This window comes from Alexandromys fortis, unplaced genomic scaffold (genome assembly GCF_014885135.2).
Source record: "Alexandromys fortis isolate MF-2015 unplaced genomic scaffold, M_Fortis_MF-2015_v1.1 scaffold_16, whole genome shotgun sequence".
NCBI classification, from domain to species: domain Eukaryota; kingdom Metazoa; phylum Chordata; class Mammalia; order Rodentia; family Cricetidae; genus Alexandromys; species Alexandromys fortis.
In genome coordinates, this window is record NW_026067893.1 from 9,870,954 (window position 1) to 9,893,888 (window position 22,935).

The 22,935-nt window shown below is 39.9% G+C and overlaps 1 protein-coding gene across 5 annotated transcripts in view; it reads left to right on the forward strand.

Annotated features, from left to right (window-relative positions):
• The window catches only part of Sorcs1 (sortilin related VPS10 domain containing receptor 1), a 486,223-nt gene that overhangs the window by 439,912 nt on the left and 23,376 nt on the right, over window positions 1-22,935 (forward strand). For all 5 annotated transcript variants that reach the window (XM_050145543.1, XM_050145559.1, XM_050145567.1 and 2 more), the window contains exons 20-24: window positions 810-943; window positions 2,169-2,292; window positions 7,341-7,453; window positions 14,023-14,154; window positions 21,020-21,119. In XM_050145543.1, the coding sequence (XP_050001500.1) occupies window positions 810-943; window positions 2,169-2,292; window positions 7,341-7,453; window positions 14,023-14,154; window positions 21,020-21,119 (603 nt within the window). The remainder of the gene's footprint in view (window positions 1-809; window positions 944-2,168; window positions 2,293-7,340; window positions 7,454-14,022; window positions 14,155-21,019; window positions 21,120-22,935) is intronic.

Below are 22,935 nucleotides of genomic sequence, written 5' to 3' on the forward strand. Positions count from 1 at the left end.
CCAGCTCCTCGTCATTTGATTCATTTAGCTCAGAGCAGGTGATCAGGATGTCAAAAAAGAAGGTCTGCTTTGTATGAGGGTTGCAAGGATCTGAGACAGGTCTGTAAACAAAAGGTCTGGGGAAGATCAAGCCTTGGCGTGCTGGGAGACAGCTATGTTGTTAAGAGAGTCTGAGAGCTGTACAGTGAGTGAATACAGGAGTAAAGTGTATTATCTGGTGCCTGGGACCTATTTACATGGAACTCACTTTCCATTTGTAAGCAACGCAGTTCCAGGCAAGCCTGATTCAACCACAAATACCAATGTGTTGCCTGCTAGCCTAAGCAGATGGCTTTGTCTCAGGTGTAGATCTGATCACATTTATACGTATCCATATTTTAACACCTTAGACTGTAAGAGTAATTATTGAAGGGGAGTTTATGGCTTCCTGATCCTCATTCTAACAGATGTCCAGCGACTCTGGATCCTGTTTATCTCTGAGAACATAACCTTGTGGGAAGAATTGTGACTCCCTGTGAACTCTTATATTTTAGCCGTTGATGTTTAGACTTCGTGACTTACTTAATTTTTGCCTTTTTCACTTACATAACTCAGACCCAGAAGATGAATCAGTAAATTGAGTTGTCATATGTGGTTGTTCATAACATGGATTTATTTCTGAGTAGGGAAAGCAGCAAATACTTCTCTTGGAGAACGTGGCTGCAATGTTTGGGGTCTCCAGGCTGAATGTGTATCCTCTCTGAGCAGAGAAGGTGGAGCCGAAGCAGCTCTTCCCTCTCTATGTCCCTCTCTCTTCCTCTGTGCCTCAGGTCCCCTGGAGCATGTGCACCTGTCGCTCCCTTTCGTCACAACAAAGAACAAAGAGGTCAATGCCACTGCAGTGCTCTGGCCCAGCCAAGTGGGCACTCTCACGTACGTGTGGTGGTACGGAAACAACACAGAGGTGAGCTGGCCTTCCTGGGTGTCCCCAGTGATAGAGGCGCAACTTATGCTTGCTGGGAGCCCAACAGGGTGAGCTGGCTTGTGGCTTTGAGTCTGAGGGTAGCCTGAGCTTCCATGACAGCAGGCCATCTGTGCTCAAATCCTCACCAGGTTCCTCCCTTTCCCCCACCTCTGTCTGACTTATCCAGCTCCCCCCTACATCTCTCCTTTGCTTTTCACTTGTGTTCTCTAGGTGAACCATCCCTGCTACATCCCTCAGCTGAAACAATGGACTTGTTCCTCAAAAGTCCTACCAGAAAGTCTGCAGCCAGACCTCACCAACCAAACCTTCCATCCTTGATGTCAGGATGGGGTTGCTGTTTATCTGAAAATTATCACTAGAAAAAAAAAGAGAACAAAACAAAGTTCTTCTGTTTCTTTCCCCCACCTTCTAAAGCCAATTTTTCAACAAGACAGGATGCTTTCCCTATGAAATATTGTGAATCTTGATTTTAAACTAATCAAGAAAGAAGAAAAGAAGTATTTGTGAGGAAACAGTCAAGAGATGTCAGTAGATTATTTTATTTCTTTTAGGATATGATTCTCTGATTGTGTTATAGTATGACTCTTTCAACTCATTTCTTTTTTTCCTTTAGAGTCCTTAAACCATTATCCAGTTAGCGCTTGCTTTCAGAGCGGCAACTTCCAGGAAACTGGTGTTACACAGTGACATCACACAGGCCACTCCTCCCTATCTAGAGTTCACTTCTGAGGCTGGGGCTGCTGAATTCCAATATAATGCTCTAGAAATGGTTTACCCTGCAGATGAATACCAGAAATCATAGAAATTCTCACTGTTTGTTGATGCATTTGAGGCTTCTCGTCTTCATTTATCCAAATGGTTCATTTGATTAAAAGTTCTACTGGGTAGGAGAAGTAAGCAGAGACATGTATCCTGTCAATACCCAAGGCTTATCAGACATTGATTTCCCAAGTCCTTACTCAGGATGATACCAGGGGCAGGTGTTAACTTTTAGGAAAGACACAGAATCGCTTATGGCTACTCCTGCACCCGCCATCTCATGGACTTCAGCTGACGGGGAAGAACAGACAGTTAATAGAGTGGATGGCCAGAATGAGCCTATCTCTAGTCCCAGCACGTGGGAAATGCGGGGACACCTAGAGACGGAGGCTGTTTCAACCATTGTTGTGACTTTCCCTTCTCTCCACGCCCTTGTGTGTTTTAGCCCTTAATAACCTTGGAGGGAAGCATATCGTTCAAGTTTACTTCCGAAGGAATGAATACCATCACAGTGCAGGTTTCAGCTGGGAATGCCATCCTGCAAGACACGAAGACCATCGCAGTCTACGGTGAGTGCCCATGTTTGCTGATGCACCTCTGCCCACATCGTCAGATGTGGTTGGTTCATGATGCTAAAGACTCCCCTGGATTAGAGATGGCAGCACTTGAGAAAGAGCTAGGATGTTCATAGAGAATGCCATTCACTAGCTGAGCAATGGTCATCGTAGGCTGGAAGTTTCTGGTGCGTACAGGGAGAATCTTAGCTCCATCAGTGTGGGTGGGATAGATGGGTAAGCACTCATTTCCCACGAGTACGGCTAATTCATTACAATTTCATCTGATATTTGGGTAGTTAAAATTACTTATTAGGAAATGGCTAATTCAGAGAGATTTTGCTTTCCAATTCCATTTGAAGAAGACCTTTCCATTATTTAAAATTTTTAAACTTCTTTCACAAATCTGTCCTTGAAACAACAACAAGAAAAACTTAATGACACCATCGTCAACAGCAAACCCTCTACTAGACTAAAAGCAATAGAAATGTTACAGTCATCAGAGGTGAGCCAAGAATTGCATGTCAGTTGAATAGTAGCCACACAGTACAATTTTGTGATCATCTGGGGAAACTAATATATTCCAAGTATTAGATGAAATTTACTGAAATGGAAAGGTAGGATTATTACTTCAAAATGAGAGATTAAAAACGGTTTTTACAGATTGATCCCACTTTGGTAATATTTTTTCTATATAAAATGCTAATTAGTTGGATATGAACTCAGTGTTACCAGCAGATAGTAAAGACGTAAATGTTTATTAATATGAAAGTAGTACATATGTATCATGGGAAATTAAAATGTAAAGAAAACAAGGTTTTAAAACTAGATACAGAATATGTTTGCTGGCTAAGGAGAAAGAATTTGAAGGTGGGAGGGAGAAAGGAAATATGGGAGAGAGAAGTGAGACATTTTTTCTCAGATATCAATTTAACCCAGTTCCAGAATCAATTGCTTCCAATAATGTAATGTAGGTCTAGATTGTTCTTTGGGGAATACAGCTCTTTCTCTCAATTTCTTGGTGTGCTAACTTGACCTTCAAAACCAGAGAGTAATTTGTAAGCAACTTTGAACATATCTGAAGATGAAAAGGCCTAAGGATATTGTTCTAGAAAGAGATGGCTCAGCGTGAGAGCTCACGCTTTTGCCTCTCCCTCTCCTTGAAGAGGTCTGATCAGCTTAGACAGCGAAAGGAAATAAAGGTAGATATTTCCCAACCAGAGGGCTACCATGTCAGCATGTATAGTGGGGTGAGCTGTTGATTCAATTTCCATACCTGTCTCCTTTCTATGTTCTGGGTATGAATGGAATCTTTCCAGAAACCCTAGTGTAAGGGAAGTAACTGTACTGTTTGTAAGTATCCCCCACTGGTGATGGTTGGAATTAGGCTTCACCCCCAGCCCTGGGCGCATGGTCTGAAATTGCCCTCTGTATTAGATTTTTTTTTCTATTTCTGTCTCAAAATACCCTGAAAATATCCTGTTTCACCTTTCCAGAAGGATAGAGTCCATTGTGCCAGGTAAGACATAGCAGCAGGTGGAGAAGCTGCCTGATAAGATCACATCCATATGCAGGAAGCAGAGCAGAAAGCACCAGACATAAGGTCAGACTATAAAATCCTCAAATCCCACAGACAGTGGCATATTCCCTCCAGTGATGGTTCACCTCCTAAAACAGTGGGTTGCATCGAATCACCTAAGACCACTGGACACAGATATTCACATTTGATTCATAATAGTAGTAAAAATACAGTTATAAAGTAGTAACAAAAATAATTTTATGATTGGGGTCACCACAACATGAGGAACTCTATTAAAGGTTTGCGGCATTAGGAAGGTTTGAGAATCACTATTCTAAAGGTTTTGTAACCTGTATTAACAGTGCTACCAGTTGAGGACCAAGTATTTAAACATGACCATGTGCAGGACATTCATGTTAAAACTACAAGATTCTAAATATGTGACTCCTATCCTTTCCATGGGTGCTCTCCACCTCCTTAGATGGATCCCTCTCCCTCTTGGATGTCACAGGTTGTCCTGCACGTCAGCTGTGTACATGACCTCCCTATTAGAACCTCCAAGAGATTCTTAAATCTAGAAGGTCGCTGTATTGTTCTTATCCAAGCCATCATTTACTGCTAGGGAATTGTGGGCAGACATGCGAAATTGCTGGTTTAAAGTCATTCTGCTACGTTGTGACAGTTCCATTAATAGCAATGGTGTCAGTGACACGAGCTAACACTGATGAAGCCTGTTCTAATCACTAGCATCTGTCCCTAGCACTTGAGATATATGAACTGCCTTATTAAATCCTGTGAACAGACTTGAGAGGAAAATTCTATAATTATCCCTGCTTTACAAATGAGAAAACATGGCATAAGTATAATGAACAAACACAGCATAAGAAGCCTGTGTCTAGAAGGGTCAGTTACCACATAAGTTTACCCTTGCTATGCTTTGGCCCTTATGCGCAGTCTCTTTAAAGTCATCTTCTAAAAGTAGAAGTAGGAGATCATCTATCTATGCATCTATCTATCTATCTATCTATCTATCTATCTATCTATCTATCTATCTGTTTATCTATTTCAAAGAAATAACTCTGCCATGGTCCTAGGGAAATATGCTCCTAAATTAGTCAGGATTTACCTCATAAATTAACAGAAATAGAATCGACAGCTGCAAGTTTTGACATTGAATACCCTAAGAGAGGCCAGCAGGCGCACCAGAGGATACCTGCATAGAGCTTAGCAAAATAGAGGGAAAGTAAGGACCATTGTGTTGAACGGTAGGAGGCAAACTATTGAGACATGATTGGGGAAGACTGGTCTGCCCAAGGCCACCAAACAGACCTAAAGGAAGGTCCTCTAACTTGTGTTCTTTCTCCCCAAACATTCTTGGGCACAGGTTTGCCTTTACAGATGGCAAATGTATTGAATTGATCTACTTTAACAGCTTCAAATAATGCCACTTAATTGGCATTTTATTTTTTCCAGTCCTTCTTCATGTATTTGAATTCTTAGGAAGCACATTTCTAAGCCATTCTATCTTCACCTCATGCTGGTTCCTGCGTTAAGTGATAATGAGGAGGCTGCACCGTTTGTGTCCTTCCACTAGGCTAGACAGCTTTCTTTATAGATAGATGAAGTCACTGCCCTGTGATGAGAGGTAAGGAGAAAGTGAGAATGACATCAACCTCTGCCGTCGGAGTAAAGTTAGAACTCAGTGGGCGCCTCTTTAATGCTGCCATTTATCACACTGCACATTTATATTCTTGTAATTATTCTCCACCAGAAATGAATCAGGGATGTTCACACGGGTGGCCAGTGACTCACAAAATAGTCAAACTTTGAAAACCATATCTTTGGAACAAAGTCACTCTCATAAATACACATTTTATTATGTAAGAGTTTTAAAAGCATGTGTTTGATAGCTCGTTAGCTTTGTTAGGAAATGCACAAGTGGGCTTTTATGCTTCCTAGATGTATAATTGGCATCACTGAAGTCACTTAGCCCCCACCGAAGCACAAGGACATGCTTGAAACAAGAACTGATTGTCAGCTAAGTAAATGAATAATAACAAAACCCTCACGGAAATGGAATTATTTACACATCCACAAATTACACGGTCCATGCGTGATCTTTAAAAGCCTACAGTTGCTAAGTACAGTCCTAAGGTCAAAAGCACAAAATCTCTGTCCCCATTGACCACACACACAACACATACAACACACACACACACACACACAATACCATTGAATATAAAGAAGGCAAGAACTATCAAATGATGCAGTCAATTAGTGCAGAGAAGGATGTTCTCTGTCTGGTGATGAGAAAGCCTCTCTAATGAGAGGTTGAGGGGAAGTCAGGCATGCTGTTATGTGTGGCAAGTTGAAGCATCTGCTGTGGAAAGTGGATGGCATGATGCAGAAGCCATGGGACACAGCCCAGCAGTACAAGGTGCACAGGCAGGGAAGCCCTGCAGGACACAAGGTAACAGAAGTAGGTTACGCTATGTGTAGTGGGATTAAAGACTGTGGTAAGAAAGTGCATTTATCCTAAGTGTAGTGTGGAACAACTAGCAGATGCAGGGAGACAGTACTGTGTTCTGCATGTTCTGTGCACCCAACACTGAGGTAGGGGTGTTGAAGGCATAAAAACACACCCCGACTCTGTGTTCTGAAGCTCACACCAGCCTGAGGCCTTAGCGTCACTTTCTTGGGGCAGATGCCAGCTAATGACACAGTGTCAAAGAGTGCTAAAGTTGACCCTTTCTTGGAACACAGGGCTTCCTCTCCCAGCTGACTCTTGTCCTGCATTCCTTTGTCTAAATGTTCTCCATTCCTCCTAGGAGCCCCTTCAGTTTCCTCCCAGAAAATCCCTCTAGAAATATCATTGTCAGCTGAATCACCATCATCACAATTCCTGGAGGATCAAGACTAACTCAGGGTCTACAGAGGAATGAAAATAAAAATATCCCTGATGTTAGGAATGGCATGAAATGCCATTCTATAAAACTTATGAGCAACCCCTCTCCTAAAAATAGAATAAGTATTTAAATAAATTTAAGTATTAATACTTTAGTTATTATACCCTCATAAAATGATAGAAGCATATGCTCAATACAGTAGTATCATTTAAAAATGAAATTAAAGCATCAATGGTGAAGATGAATGGTCTGATAAGAAAAACTTTCAATAGCTTTAGAATATTTTTGTAGGTAAGAACTGGAATAAATGGCATTCCTGTTAATGGAACAGAGTATGAATATGTTCTGGCATCATGACATTGCCATGTATCCAGGAACCTTGGCTCATTTAATATCCAGGATATCAAAGCCTAGAACTGGGGATAATGGGCAAAGGCTACTGAGCTAGGTATGGGCCAGAGTCTATGGCTTCAGTTTAGCAAAGTTACAGTTAGAGAGATAACAGGGAGAGGATAGTGACTTTGCCTTCTAGAAGGATAAATATGGTGAGTGTTTAAGACTTTGTAGGAAACACAATGTTTTGGCTGCGTTGTGGAGCTATTTAACTTGTAGTAATGGACTTACTGTTATATCCACAGAGGAATTCCGGTCTCTTCGCTTGGCCTTTTCTCCAAACTTGGATGACTACAACCCTGACATCCCCGAGTGGAGGAGGGACATTAGCCGAGTCATCAAAAAGTCTCTGGTGGAAGTGAGTATGAGTATTCCCTTCTCTCCGTCAAACATAGTCCTTCTCCGTCCTCGAATGGCTTCATGGAGAATGGAACCTTTGCAAAGGATGGAGAAGACAGAGCTGGAGCCCAGAGGAGATGTCAGTTTGGTATCTTAATATTTGTGATCCACATATGCATGCCTATCTTTATTATTGGGTCAGTGCAGCCCTCAGAAACGTTTGGCCTTTGCCCCTATGAAGCTACTTCTTCAAGAAGAACATGAATGTTTGTGACAGTTATGTATGCAGCTGAGTTCAGGCTTGGGTAAGTTTTTCATTGGTAAATGAAAACTCAATGGCTGCGCATAACCAAGGAGAATACTGTCTAAGTGTCTTCAAGAGTGAGTATAATTAAGAAAAGAAACCCAAGTTCCAGATCCTTATCTGTCACCACACAGCTCTAAGAACACGTGGTACAGGACACCTACCCATATGACCGTGTCTCAATTCTTTTCAAAGATTTCTTTTCCTTCCCAAGAGAAGCTGATCAGTGCCCTCATTTTGTACAAAAAGCCTCTGAGATAACTCCCCCAGACTCTCACAAATAAATAGGTGACAAAACTCCATAATTGAATTGAATGTCCTGTTTCTCATGTCTGGGATCTTACAATGTAACCAGCCTCGAATCCCCCTAAGCTTTCTGGAAGAGTAGCAAGGTCATGTGTATTATTCCTTAGAGGGCACAGGGTTCCTGAAGACTAAGGGAGACATCTTTCTTAAACACTTTTCCCCCTATCTGCTTCATCTTCCTCAGCGAGGCATGGGTTGGTCAATGCAGTTTCCAAACATGAAAAATCAGAAGTATGATTGCTAGATATACAAAACTGACAGAATGAATACATTTAAAAGGTTTTTTTTGGGGGGGGGGGAGAGTGGCTTGTTGGCTGTGGTCCAGCTAGTCTGACAATGGTTGTCTTCCAACAGTAAAGCCCCAAATCTAATAGTCGTTCAGTCTATGAGACTGAGTGTTTTACCTGGTCTTCAAAATACCTTAGAATCACAAAGAACTAGGTTCTAACACTGGTGAAGAAATGGCAGATATTCCCAACTAAAAAATGATCAAATTTAGAGTGGTTTTTCCCATCTCAAATGATCCAATGAAGAAAAATCCTTACAGCTGTATCCAGCCATGGGGTGTTCTTTGCCTAGGCACAAAGGGCCTGGGAAACAAGAGGCCCTTGCTGGCCTGAACAAGACTAAACCGGTATCTGAGAATGCAGTCTGTAACTTCCCCAGATTGAGCCAGCCTAAGTCTGCTGAGAGACCCAGCAACAGCTGCTGTAACGTGAGACAGACAACCTGAACAATGGCCGCCATGAGAGACCCTGATGCTAGCGCTGCTGCTTCTCCTCCCCTAGGACGGGTGGAGGGAGTTTAAGGCTAAAATAAACTGAGCTTGCTGCATCCTGCCTGGCCACTGAGTCTGTGCCATTGACCCCATGCCTACTCACGCAAACGCCCAAAGTGAAGTTCAGTGGGACAAAGCAGCAGATCAAAGCAACACCCAGATGCCTGGGTTTTAGTTAATTGCAGGTGTAGTTAAGTTGACAATCAAGATATACCATCTTGTGCTCTTAGCACAATAGGAAATACCAATAGATCATTTGGTTTTTTCTTTTATTTTTATTTTTCCATTAAAAAATTTACATTTCCTCCCCTCCTGCCATTACCCTCCCACTCCCCCACTTCCCCTCCTTCCTCCCCCTGCCTCCTTAAGAGGGAACCCTGCCTTGTGGGAAGTCCAAGGCCCTCCCCTCTATATCCAGGCCTAGGAAGCTGTGCATCCAAATAGACTAGGGTCCCAAAAGCCAGTACTTTTCTACCGCGCACGGTGGCCCCTGGTCTGTGCTCTATGTGCTAGACCCCAGTTGGCAAGCTTCGGGTAAGGGGCTGGAGGTTGAGAACGCACACACAGAGACAGACCAACAAGCAGAACTTTTAACACTGATACCCAAGCCCCTCTTTATTAGCACCCTGTAGGCTTAAATACACTGCAGTCAATGGACAACAGGTGAAAATCCCATCCTCTGATCCTCTATGCTAGGCACAGCTTCTAGTAACTTTAATTAGAAGGTTCTAGGACTCATTAGTCCCAACACTTTTCTGCTCCCAATACTTGCTGGAGCTTGATGGAAAAGAAAGATGCAGTAAAGACAGTCAGATAACCTCTGATTAGGAAGGCAATCACATATGCTGCCTGTTAGTATTTACCTTCTTACCTGTGTGTGCCTTTACTTATAAATATTTAACACTAAAAATACTTCGGTTTTCTTGATGTTTCATATTATTTAGCTATATTTAGTAGCAAAATTAAGCCGATATTTATTTTTTGTTCATTTCTACTTTGGGTAAAGAACTTCATCAAGGAGGCAAAGGCCATGTAATTAAAAGTCAGTGTTTGAAGCCAGACCCTCAGAGGTAGATCCTTACGTCTCTGCAGTGCTGATGTACTCTAGTCTTTTTTACAATAGGAAACAGAATAAAGGGAATTTTGGGTGGAGAAAGGGAAACTGTGTTACCTCTAAGTAACTGTCATCTCACCTCTGTTTGCATTGCTCAGTGGTAGACCACTGGCCCAACAGAAATTAGGATTACTGTCCTTGGAGTTGCCTGTCACCAGTACCACAACTGATTTCTTTCTTCTGCTATCCAAGCAAGATAGGTTATCCCCCTCAATGAACCCTTTCCCAGATTCTAACGTCTCTGATCCTCTAAGCACCTTGGTTCCCTGGAAACTGGGATCAGCCCCAGTAGTTCATCAACAAGGCATTAGCTCGGCAACACTGAGATTTCTGAGCCTGATTTCTGTTCATACCCATTTTCTAGGGATCAGAAACTGAACATCTACCTTGCAGCCAGCTTCCCAGTGGTCTAGAAACACTGCTCATTAATATTTCCAGTCTGCTGCATGTAATAGCCAACTGGATGTAGAACAACTGTGTTGGATCAACATCCCTCAGGACAGGGTGGTATTGATCTAAAGATAAGGGATAATTAATGCTGTTCAGTTTCCCCAAGAGGCCACTGATCCATTCTCTTGTCCCAGTTATTTCCCTCATCCTTGAGATCAGTAATTACACTTGGCTACTTCATTAAGTCCTAAGGGACCTCATTAATTGTGCTCCTCCAACAAGAAGGACAGCTTGAGTTATCTTGTTTACAGTTTATCCTGTTGCTATGTGACAAAGCTCCATATAAAAGTGGTTATTGTTTCTTCACCAAATTGGCTTTTGATATGGACATAGCATAATGGTATCTTTAAATGAATTTCTATCAGTAGATCTTTTCTTTTTTGCATATAATGAAGATGCTTTGAACTTATTCTCAGAGTTTCAAACTTTGTAGTCCTATATAACAGTGTGGTGTCAGCTCTAACCAGAGTTATATTGTGGCACCAGGATAAAGGAATCACAGAAGATAGGTTATATTTATATACCTCACAGTTAGATCAAAGCTCACCGTGTTACCAAACCCTTTCCAGGTGACTTTGAGCCACTTCTTGACATTGCTTCAGTTTCTGTCTGCCCTGGGTCCCAAATACCTAGATTCCTATTCAGGGAGAGACTTGTCTTAGCTGGGGTGGTACTGAGGGCTGCCTTATTCTAATACTCCTTAGAGTATATCATGTCAAGTAAATATGAGTCTATAGAGTAATTTATCACTCATTTTAAGACATCTCTGAAGAGCCAGTCTATCTGCTTCTGGGACCTCTTGAGACTCCCATTGGGTCTTCATGACAGCCCAGCTCTTGCTGCCCACTCCTGCTCCATTTTCTCCGTTCTCATAGGAAATAAAGAGAAGATTTCTTCAGCATGCTAGAGCCATTGAGTCAGCTTCCAGAAGGCCCCAACCTGTAGTATATCTTCACACACACTCACACAGACACACACACACACTCACACACACACACATACACACACAATATGAACAGTAGGGCATACTCGTGCTTCAAGGCCTTATGGTGAGGAGCTGCATATAACCTTGCTAAGTTTCTCAGCATAAGCACAACTTCTAGGCAGATCAAAATGTACTAATGTCTTGGATTTACTGCTAATTTGGAAAAAAACAACAGTTAAGAAATAACACTAGAGTTAGAAATCATAATCATGAAAAAATGTACTAAAATGCATAGCCCTTTCGATGGCTTATAGGAAATATGTAGAAACAGCCCAGCAAAATACATAAGACATTCTAAGAAACATTGTTGGCATGCACAAATATACCTACAGGAAATGCTAAACATGGAGAAATTGTTCAGAATTGCATTTGGCTGAAGCAAGAAAAGCCCATGTGAGCTCTGGGTAATCGATTTGAAAAGGGAGAGTGGAAGCACTCTATACACCTCCTTGAGCACTTGCTTGATTTAGTAGCAATGGGACAGATTGCAAGCACATTAGGCAGGAGAACATGGCTGGAGTTGGGCTACAGTAGGGGTAAATGAGAACAGAGTAACCTGCCTCTTTGAGGTGAGGATACCATTGCCAAACTCTAGGGTGGCGACCTGAACAGACGACTTGAGATATCAACAGTAGATGGACCCCCACATGCAGGAATGAAAGGATCATTCATGCAGAGGGCAACCGGTAAAATTCTCACATGTAGCAGGAGAAAAAGAGGAGGGTATATCTCGGAGGAGAAAGGGTGATGGTCCCAAACTAACATAACTGGACAAAAGCCTACTTTGGGTCAAAGAAATGCAAAAGGAAGACATGGGAGTGATAATAAGAAATTACTTTTAATATGACTATTAAAATCTTAGTGAAATAAACATAGTATTTTGAGTGGTCACAAGGGGAAAAGTTAATTCTAGAGCCATCTTGGAAATGGGCTCAGTGATCCCTAGGCTATCAGTATGAGACCAAATAATTAAACAATGAATAAGCTTCTCAATGCTATTTGAACTTTTTATCTTTATTTTAATTTCTATGAGTATGTATTAATTATATATAATGGGACATTTTATTTCATATAGGTATGTAATATATGTTGATCAATTTCATCCCCTTTAAGAATCTGAATTCCAGCAGAAGTGCTTCATGTACTGAGAGTCGTAGGTTAGCAAGTCAGCATTACTTGTTATGCTAGCACCATTTGTTAAATATGCTTTCTTTTTTCCATTTTATATTTTTTCCTTCTTTGTCAAAAATCAGGTGTTCATATGTGTGTAGATTAATATTCAGGTCTTCGATTTGGTTCCATTGGTCCTCCTGTCTGTTTTTATGCAAACACCAGGTTGTTTTCAGTACTGTAGCTCTGTAGTAGAGTTTGAAGTCAGGGATTATGATGCCTCCAGAAGTTCTTTTATTGTACAGGATTGTTGTATAATAAAATTGTACAATAAAATTGGCTATCCTGTTTTATTTATTTATTTTTTTTTGCTTTTCCATATGAAGTTGAGTACCATTCTTTCGAGGTCTGTAAAGAATTTTGATGGGCATTGCATTGAATCTGTAGATTGATTTTGGTAAGATTGCCATCTTTACTATGTTAATTATACCTACTCAAGAGCATGGGAGACCTTTCCACTCTCTGGTGTGTTCTTTAATTTCTTTCTTCAAGAAAGATTAAAAGATTTAAAGTTCTTGTCATACAAGTCTTCCACTTGTTTGGTTAGAGTTACTCCAAGAGGGAACACTCCAGAATTGCTGGTGGGAGTGCAAGCTGGTACAGCCATTTGGATATCGATATGGCGATTTCTCAGAAAATTAGGAAGCAAGCTTCCTCAGGACCCAGCAATACCACTTTTGGGTATATACCCAAAGGATGCTCAATCATACCACAATGATATGAGCTCAACTATATTCATAGCAGCTTTTTTTTTGTCATAGCCAGAACCTGGAAACAACCTAAATGCCCTTCAACATAAGAATGGATAAGAAAAATGTAATACATTTAAACAATGGAGTACTACACAGCAGAGAAAAATAATGGCATCTTGAAATTTGCAGGCAAATGGATGGATCTAGAAAGCATCATATTGAGTAAGGTAACCCAGACCCAGAAAGATAATTATCATATGTATTCACTCATAAGCGGTTTTTAAACATAAACAGAGAAAGCCAGCCTAAAACCCACAAACACAGAGAACCTAGACAACAATGAGGACCCTAAAAGAGACACATACATGGATCTAATCTACATGGGAAGTAGAAAATGACAAGATCTCCTGAGTAAATTAGGAGCATGGGGACCTTGGGAGAGGGTTGAAGGAGAGAGGAAAGGCAGGGAAGGGAGCAGAGAAAAATGTATAGCTCAATAAAATCAATAAAAAAATGAAAACAAATTCTACTTAAGGAAATATACATACAGGCCTAAATGACTAATAAAACAATCCCTGTGATGAATGTGGAGTAGAGCCTGAATTTAACATTCTGGCTTTGAGCCTAACTGATGACCCAATGATGCCCATCCAGTTCTCTACTGTCCACACTACCTGTGTCTCTGTTCCTGAGTCACCACTCCTCACATTCCAGTATGGCTTCTGTCTAATCACCATGTCTCTATCATCATTGTCCTTAGGACTCACCCAGTCTCTGTCTCTCCCACAGGCCACAGGGATTCCCAGCCAGCATATCCTGGTGGCGGTGTTACCTGGCTTACCCACCGCTGCTGAACTCTTTGTTTTGCCCTACCAAGATGCAAACAGAGAAAACAAAAGGTCAACAGAGGACCTGGAGCAGGTGAGTTGCCCAGAAGACCTTTCCAACATCTCCCTGCATCATCTCCCACCCCAATAGCTCTCACAGGATTCTTGGAGTCTGCGTTTTAACTTTAGCATCAGTGGACAATTTAATCAGAGATCTGAGAGCAGGTGACTTCTTTGAAGGCCATGCCACTTAGAATTTGGTACTGATTTAGGGAAGTCTACATTTTGGTGAAGAGATCACGGGTATAGAGCCAGTTTTGTAGTTTTGTCGCTGATCTTCATGGATATTAAGAAATTAAGGACAATAAACTAGTATTTATAATTTAGCAAAAGTCACAGCAATCCCATAGGTATTTGTGTTGATTAAAGAAAAAATACAAGAAAGCACCTGGCCAATATAATAAATGTTCAGTAAGTGTACCAATTACTTTTATGGCTGTTTTATGGTTGAAAACAATTTGGAAATAAGAAAACTAAGTTCTTCAGTTTATTAAATAGACTGGGATACTGAAGGTCATTTTTGGAAGAAATAATGTTGATAGTGGGGAAGTGAAATGATTAATGAATTGACTTTCACAAAGTGGAGAATCAAACAAGGACAGTAAGAAAATGGAAGAATATATCATGACAAAGTAGCTAGTATCATTACCAGTTATGAGGGTTTATAGTAAAAAAAGGTACTTCAACTATTTCAGTGAAAAAGCAATATACCAAGCTAGAGGTCAAAACATTGATTAAGGAAATTGATTATATTTTAGCCTGTCCCAGACTGTAATCAAAGTAAATCCAGTATCCAATAAAACCCATGAGAAATTAGTGCTTTATGTATGGAAAATATTATTTTCCTGATTGAAAAGTGCATAGATAAAATTACCTTACAAGGAAGGCCAGGCTGTGTATTGAGACTCCTTAAAATAGGTTGCCCACCGATAACCTGTACTTTTCATTCTAGTTAAGATCTGTTGATGCTTTTCTCAGTCACTTATATAAATGAGGAAGTGGAAGGAGTGAGCTTACAGACTCATTTAATTTAAAGGTCCAGGGATACAGTTCAGAACCAAACCAGAGTGTCATCAAAGTATTTCGTCTCTCCTCCTTTTCTTGTGACCACATAGAAACTGCTGCAAGAATAGAGCCAGTGCACAGAAAGCAAGGATGGCTATGCAATCCTGGCTTCTGTTTAGTCTGAAGCTGATCCTGCTCTAAAGATCGTGTCTTCCCTCCAGTAGCACCACCAGCAGTCCATGTTGTCACGGGTCAAGTGTAGGTCAAACGGACGGGCACCTCTTAACTCTTGCTGTCATCTAGATAGAGTAGCACTGCTACAATTTCTGCTGTTCTTGCTCCTTTGTGGATCAGAGGGTGTGAGTAGCCCATCCCTAACTATTAATAAATATGAAATCAGAGGATGAGGTTCTTCATAGAAGGATGTGAAGGAGGAAGGAGCATTGGGGGTGTTAAAACACTTCCATTGTAATAAAAGAAGCAGACTTCTAAGACCGACACAAAAGATACAAGCAGCAAAATAGAGTCCATTCTGTGAGAGCTGACTCAGGAATGCTGCTGATCTTAGCCACACCCTTCATGCTCTGGTCCCCTCCTTTTAGAAATTGTACGGAAGGCCCTGTAGAATAAGAGCGTGGATCCTATCCAGTAGATCCTGAAGAGTGGCAGGGAACCCCCCCAATGAAGTGTCCCTGGCTCTCTTCCCTGAGCCACTTCTGAAAGCACTCCCAAGGGAACAGAAATGCTGTTGAACTATCTCGCCTGTGAAGTAAATAGCGAATTCTTAGCAGTGAGAAGCACTTGACCCCTTTATCAGATGCCACTGCTGGGTTAATCAAGTGCCCTCTGTCTGGGAGAGCTTTACCAGTCCTGTTTTCAGGTCTCTAGAGAGTGTGAAAAGGCTCTCTTGCTCTCGGAGGCCTCAGCAAGAAAAGCACATCATGCTATCCCAAGACCGACTGCTCAAGTCTGGAGCAAGCTCTGCCCTCTGGGCCTTTCATCCCTTGCTTCTCTCTGAGTCCTCTACATTAAGAGATGTGGATCTGTCACTTCTGGAAGGAAAAGAGACCATGATGCTCTAAAGAGGCTATGATGTCTTGATGGAGAGAAGGCGGGGGAGGCTCATGCTTGTGGTCTTTCCACTCCTTAAATGATATTATGGGAAAAGCACTCCAGCTGGTTATCCAAAAGCAAGTGCTCAGACCTGAAAACATACATACAAATAATAATACATAGACAGAGAAGGTCATATTTAGGAACATATATGACATAAACATAAGTATATAACAATGAAAGAAGAGACCGTAATTTCAGAACAGACTAAGAGAGTTATATGAGAGTTTACAGGAAGTAAAGAAAAAGAGGAATTATTATAATTGTATTGTAATATCAAAAATAAAAGTAAAATTAAAAGGTATTTAAAAGAAACAAAAGGGATAGTAGAAAAAATACCAAACACAAATAATACATTTTCTGTTTAATCTGTGTTAGTCCTCATAGACACAGATTGGAAATTTTGAGAAGAGATAAATGAAAAACATCTATAAAATATATTAACCTATTGGTATCATTTAATAAGCTTAATATTTAGTCAACAAGCACAAATTCTTTATTTTGTGCACTTATGCTATTACCTGTCAGTCCTGAATTTGAAACATGGGGATTTGGGTTGTAAAGATCATCTGATAGGGAAAAGAGAAGAACTGTAGTCAAAACAAGGCTAGTAAGAGGTGACTCAAAGGCATATGCTACATAAAAGAAAAACTTACAGCTGGCAATAAAGTATCCAAAGAAAGAATGGTAAAGGAGCCTCAACTAGAATTTAGAATTTGGCTCCACTGTCTCTTCACCATGTTGTTGTGGTGTATGATGGGGAAAAGCTTCCTCTGTTAAAAACAAGGACTTCCTCAACTCCCAGTTTACAGGACTACAGGTCCAGGCTTTATCAACTGATCTTCTCCAAAGTCACCCCGCCTTATATTGTCTCTAAAGATGTCATCAGAGTAGTGTTCTATTCAGCAAGGTTGACATTCCCCAGACCAACGTTATGAGCAAGTGTTACTACTTTGGACCTGTCATTGATAAATTTGCCAAAGACTATTTTTAACAAAGTATTTGCTGTGTGGGAATTTCAAAAAATGTGGATAAGAGCACCACACATCCCTGCAGTGATCCTAGCACATGTCACAGGAGGGCCGTTCAGGATTATGTGTGCTTTCCTTAGATTTCTGAGGATCTGCAGGGAGAACTCTGTGAGTGGGGGGGTGGGGGGGTCATTCCTGAGCTGAGAAGCTGCACTAGCCTAGCTAAACTAGGACACTTCAGAGAATCCATTTGGATATTAACATTGAGTGTCCCTAAGACCAAATAGCATGTATCATCTAGTTGACCCCAAACCTAACAAGTTGGGGTACCAGCAAATAGAGGTTCAAATGCCCACTCAACAAAGGTGGGGCATATGTCCATATCAAAATAAAATACACTACCAATTTTCTAACTCAGAAACCCAGGTTTCAAAAAAAAAAAAAACAGAAAACAACACTAACCACCAAGAAAATATCTGTCCTCCAAAGTAAATTAGTCCCATTAGTCCCACAATAATGTACACCAAGGGAAGCAACTTAGATTATGTACAAGGTAATAAGTTCAAAGTAACAATTATAAACATGTCCGAGGAACTCAAGGAATAATAAGAATAAATTCTGTGATGAAGACTAAAAAAAACATAAACATTCAAATAAAATAAGTAAAACAATTCAACATTTTGCTTTATTTAAGTAATATTTTTATTATTAGAAAATTCCATATGTGTAAACAATGAATTTTCATTATACTGATTTTCCACACCCCATCCCAACTCTCCGCACTCCCAGCACATCCCCCTCTTAACTTCATATGGCCTTTCCTGAATTCACATCTCCACTTTGTGCCACCTGCTTTGGACTGTTTAAAAAATTTACTGTCTCGTACTGAAAACAGCCTGGAATTGGCATAAAAACAGACAGGAGGACTAGTGGAATTGAAGTCCCAGATATCATTCCACAAACCTGATTTCTGACAAAGAAGGAAAAATTAAAATGGGGAAAAGAAAGCATACTCAACAAATGGTGCTGGCATAACTGGATGTCAACATGGAGAAGGATGAAAATAGATCCATATCTGTCACCATGCATAAAACTCAAGTCCAAACGAATCAAAGACCTCAACATAAAAACAACCACATTGAACCTCACAGAAAAGAAAGTGGGAAGTACACTTTAATGCATTGGCACAGGAGACCACTTCCTAACTATAACCCCAGTAGCACAGTCTCTGAGAAAAACAATTAACAAATGAGACCTTTTGAAACTGAGAAGCATCTATAAAGCAAAGGACACAGTCAACAAGACAAATTGGTAGCCTATGGAATGGAGAAAGATCTTCACCAAACCCACATCGGACAGAGAGAGGGCTGATCTCCAAAATATACAAAGAACTCAAGAAATTGGCTGTCAAAAGAAGAAATAATCCAATAAAAAATGGGGTACAGACATAAACAGTGCCGTGAGTTAAACACTGTGCCATTTTTATCTCCTAAACTCACTTACCCAGATATACAACTAAACATCTTCCTCTCTTCCTCTTAATTAAATGATTAAAGAAACCTGTTTTATTTTTAGTAGTCCTGAGCTAGGTTTAGGAGTGAGACAAAGCTAAAGTCTAGTCTCAGCTCCTCACATATTCACTAGGTGAACCTGGATATGTCCTTTGAGCCTGTGCCATGGGGATAGCAGCATAGACACAGGGGAAAATAGACAGACATAGGCAGCATTCTCAGGATAAAGTGTTCAATGCACATGTCATATACTTAAATATATAAATAGCATCTCATGATCTAATGAAGACAATGCAGCATACGTGCTCCTGTAATTAACCTGGTAAGAGCTTTAAAGTATTGTTGAAATTTGTAAATTGCTTACTACTAATTTATTTGAATAGCAAAATGCCTGGTTCTAATTGAGGTTATTCTTGTATAGAATGTAAATTACATTTACTTTTACTTCTTATGCATAATTTCTCTCCCATAGAGTCTATGTCCTTTATCAAATATCTTTTGATGCAAGTTAAATAACATGAAGTGAGTTTTGTTACCTGATTAATTTTGCATACCTGGCTTAGCTTTGTAAGTGATATAGACAAATTCATTGAAGCAATGATAGAAACCAACACACATCTAATTATTTTCACGAGGGACTCTCTTAGAGATAATAAATTAAAAGTAGGTTGTTCTGATAAATTATATTTTCTGATTTAATTATTTATATGTCTCACTTGAATATGTTCATGTTCAGTATTAAGAAGTAATTTCACTTCACTGTGAGAAGTTCTCCTGCTGTTGATGCATAGTTCTGTTTTATGTTTCTAATAGTCTTTAGGAAACAGGTAAGTTTCTTTTTTGGTTTTTCGAGACAGGGTTTTTCTGTGGTTTTGGAGCCTGTCCTGGAACTAGCTCTTGTAGACCAGGCTGGTCTCGAACTCACAGAGATCCGCCTGCCTCTGCCTCCCAAGTGCTGGGATTAAAGGCGTGCGCCACCACCGACCAGCACAGGTAAGTTTCTTAATTGCTTTTGAGACATCTTTCATGTTTTGACTAGAGTGTTTTTTTCATTATATATCTATATATGCCGTGTATGCCTGTGTTTGGATGTTTACATGTATCTGTATATTAATGTTTACATGCATTTGTAAGTTTCAAAGTCAAAACTTTTGTGATAGACATTTACTAAAAATTCATATTTATTTCCTATCAAGACCTCACTAGATAAGCAGTAATGAGAGATTACAGAGAAAACACTTTGATGAAATTACTTGAAAACCTGTCCTTCCTGTAAACCTGGACAGTTAAGGGAAATTTCCCATGCTTATGAAAAAGGGACCAAATTGTTTTCAGCCTGGCTTTATCACACCCTTGCTTTTCTTCATGGTTTCACAAATGACAACATTGGAGAGAAGGACCCCAGGTGCTTATCCATGGGACTCAGGGAACAATCTGACACTCCTCTTGGTCAGTAGAGAAGTTTATGTGCTGGGCACTGCAGGTCCATTGCCTACTAGTGACTTCTAGCATGAACTCCAAACTAAACCGTCAGACCTTGCTTAACTGTTTACACAGTGCCATTCTGGCAACTTAGTAGAGAAGATGAAACTCAGCAAATAAAGGGAAAGCAGAAGAATTTAACTATAAAAATAATGGTCAGCATCCAGCTAATTAGATGTAATAGAATATTAAATAAAATATGAACTTGACGCTTAAAATAGTGTATTACAAAGAAGGCAATGATAGCAGATAAAAATAAGTAGCATGGTTATTCCTACGAGCCTTTCCGAAGTGCCCCAAAATGTGTAAGTCAGGCATAGTAAATTTCTATGCTAAAAAAACAAAGTTTTTACCCTATCTTTAATACTTTACCGCATGTAATTTCTACTCAAACACCTTGCTCAGGCTAACAGTCTATGGTCTAGAATTCCATACCTCTTCCAAACATACACCAACGTCAGGAATAGTTTAGCAAATGTCTATATGCATGACACAATGATTAACTAACTCGTTGCTTAAACTGTGATGGCATTGTGTTTAACAGTATTGTTTATTATGGTATTGACAATGTTAATTTATCCAACAGTCAAAAAGTGCTTACCCATGGTGGTTTAGAGAAAGTGAAGGAAGCAAAGTAAGTCAAACCCAGAATGTGTGGATTGTACCAAGCTGCTACTCGGTCTTATGTACAACAGACCCACCCTTTCTGTCATTTGCCGTATAATGTTAGTAGGTGTTGATAAATATTCAACATATCCCTAAGTGTAGCTATTCATAGTCAATACTTTGGTAGCACTAACTGTAAGACTTCTTTCAGATATCTGAAGTTCTAATCCACAAACTCAACCAAAACTTGGTGCACTTCGAGCTGAAGCCTGGGGTCCAAGTTCTTGTCCACGCAGCCCACCTAACAGCAGGTCAGTTTCCATGTTTGGGGTTCTTGCCAGCAACTGTGCTGCAAGGAAATCACTTTCATTGTGATCAGGGAGAGATGGTAGCTATAAATTGGGCACAGCTCTTGAAAGTCTCCTTAATTGATTGTTCTGCCCTAATGGGGTACCAGTTTGGCAAGTGAACAAGCTATTGTTTCCCCTTAGTCCCTGGAAAACAGTTCAATAAATCACCTAGGCACATGCTCTCATGTCATAACATGCTTTATCTCAATATACATGTAAAAAGAGCATTAATCTCATAAGTGATGTTTTTCAAATTTTCCTATAAAGCTGTATTTTTGATTCATTCATAGCTCAAAAATTTTTTTCTTTATATTCCATGCTATGGGAGTACAGGTTAAGAAGAGGTTTAGGAGCAATAGAGTAAACTTTCATTTAGTCCTAATTTTATAAATAAATATGTTTGATCTTCTGTCTCTTTACTTATAAAAAGCAGTCAAGGAAGTCTTCCTCTCTACAGAGAGAGCTCTCAATGAGAAATAAGTAATCTTAAGAATTTATAAATATATATCATTGTGTATGTTAATAAAAAATTAGATGAACAATATTTATGAATTACTTTTTTGGCAGAGTATTTTACTGGTGCTTCATGGGGCACAGATGCCAACTGGAAATTGTTTGTATAGTGATAAAACTAATGAAATGGTTTGGTGTGGGAAAGTATGCTGTTGGCATTGCATAGAGGTCTGCTATAGGACAGGGATATAGTGTAGTAGGCAGTTAAGGGGGTCTCACAATAAGTAAATGTATGCATGTTTGTGTACAAAGTAAACACATTGTGTATTAATATTTAACTTGAAAACCTTTTTGGTTTTGTTCGCTTTTTCTAGCCCGATCTATGGTTTCTATCATTTTTCTAGAACTCACAGTGCACACCTAAAATACAGATTTAAATTTTGTGTACTATAGAGGTAGCCGTGGAATGTAAGTCAGTGGGAGAAGTAGCTTAACTTGGATGGTATAATTAGAATGTGTGGCATGTGGAAAGTTGTTTTTCTTTTAATGCCTTTGTATTATTAACAAGTGAAGCAATTTAAAAAGATAAAGACAGAGATGAATTCTATTAGTTCCAAATGATATTGAATATTTTTATAAAGGAGGTGGTATTTGGGGGGAATCTTTAAGGGTGGATAGGACAGAACTCATGAGATATTCCAAAGACCAAAGCACCAAGGGTAAAAGGCTTAAGGTTGCTGAGGAAGGCAAACAAATGAGGATGGAGGGGAGAAGCTTCCATCTCAATCCTTCATTTTCTTGGGGATTCCAGGAGGTCCCCATGTCTGGAAGCAGGTTTACTATATTGTCACTGTTTATTTTTCTCCCAATATCTCAAAAACTAAGTAGTCAGATGTAATTATTATGGAACAGAGGGAAGGGAGGTAGAGTATAGAACACACCATGTGAGCCTTCTGTACTTTAGTGAACTCTAAGAAGCCATAAGAGTCTTTGAGAAGCAGTGTGACATTTACTTAATTCATTAGCTGAACTTGCCTAAAATTCATATCACCATCCTCTCCCACAGGACACAGAGTTACTTGCTCATGTATCTATCAATTTTGAGACTGAATACAGTAGAGCCTGACGTTCTATACAGAATTCTGCATTTTAAGGGATATCTTTCATTTCTTGGAAATTAAAGCTTGCCTCACAGCATATTCAGCTTCTGAATGAATTCAGCAAGTGATAAATTACATTGTTGTGTGACTTGATCAGAAAAAAAATCTTTTTCTATGTACATAAAGACTCTATTGGAGTGAGGGGAATAGCCAAGGCAAGCTAA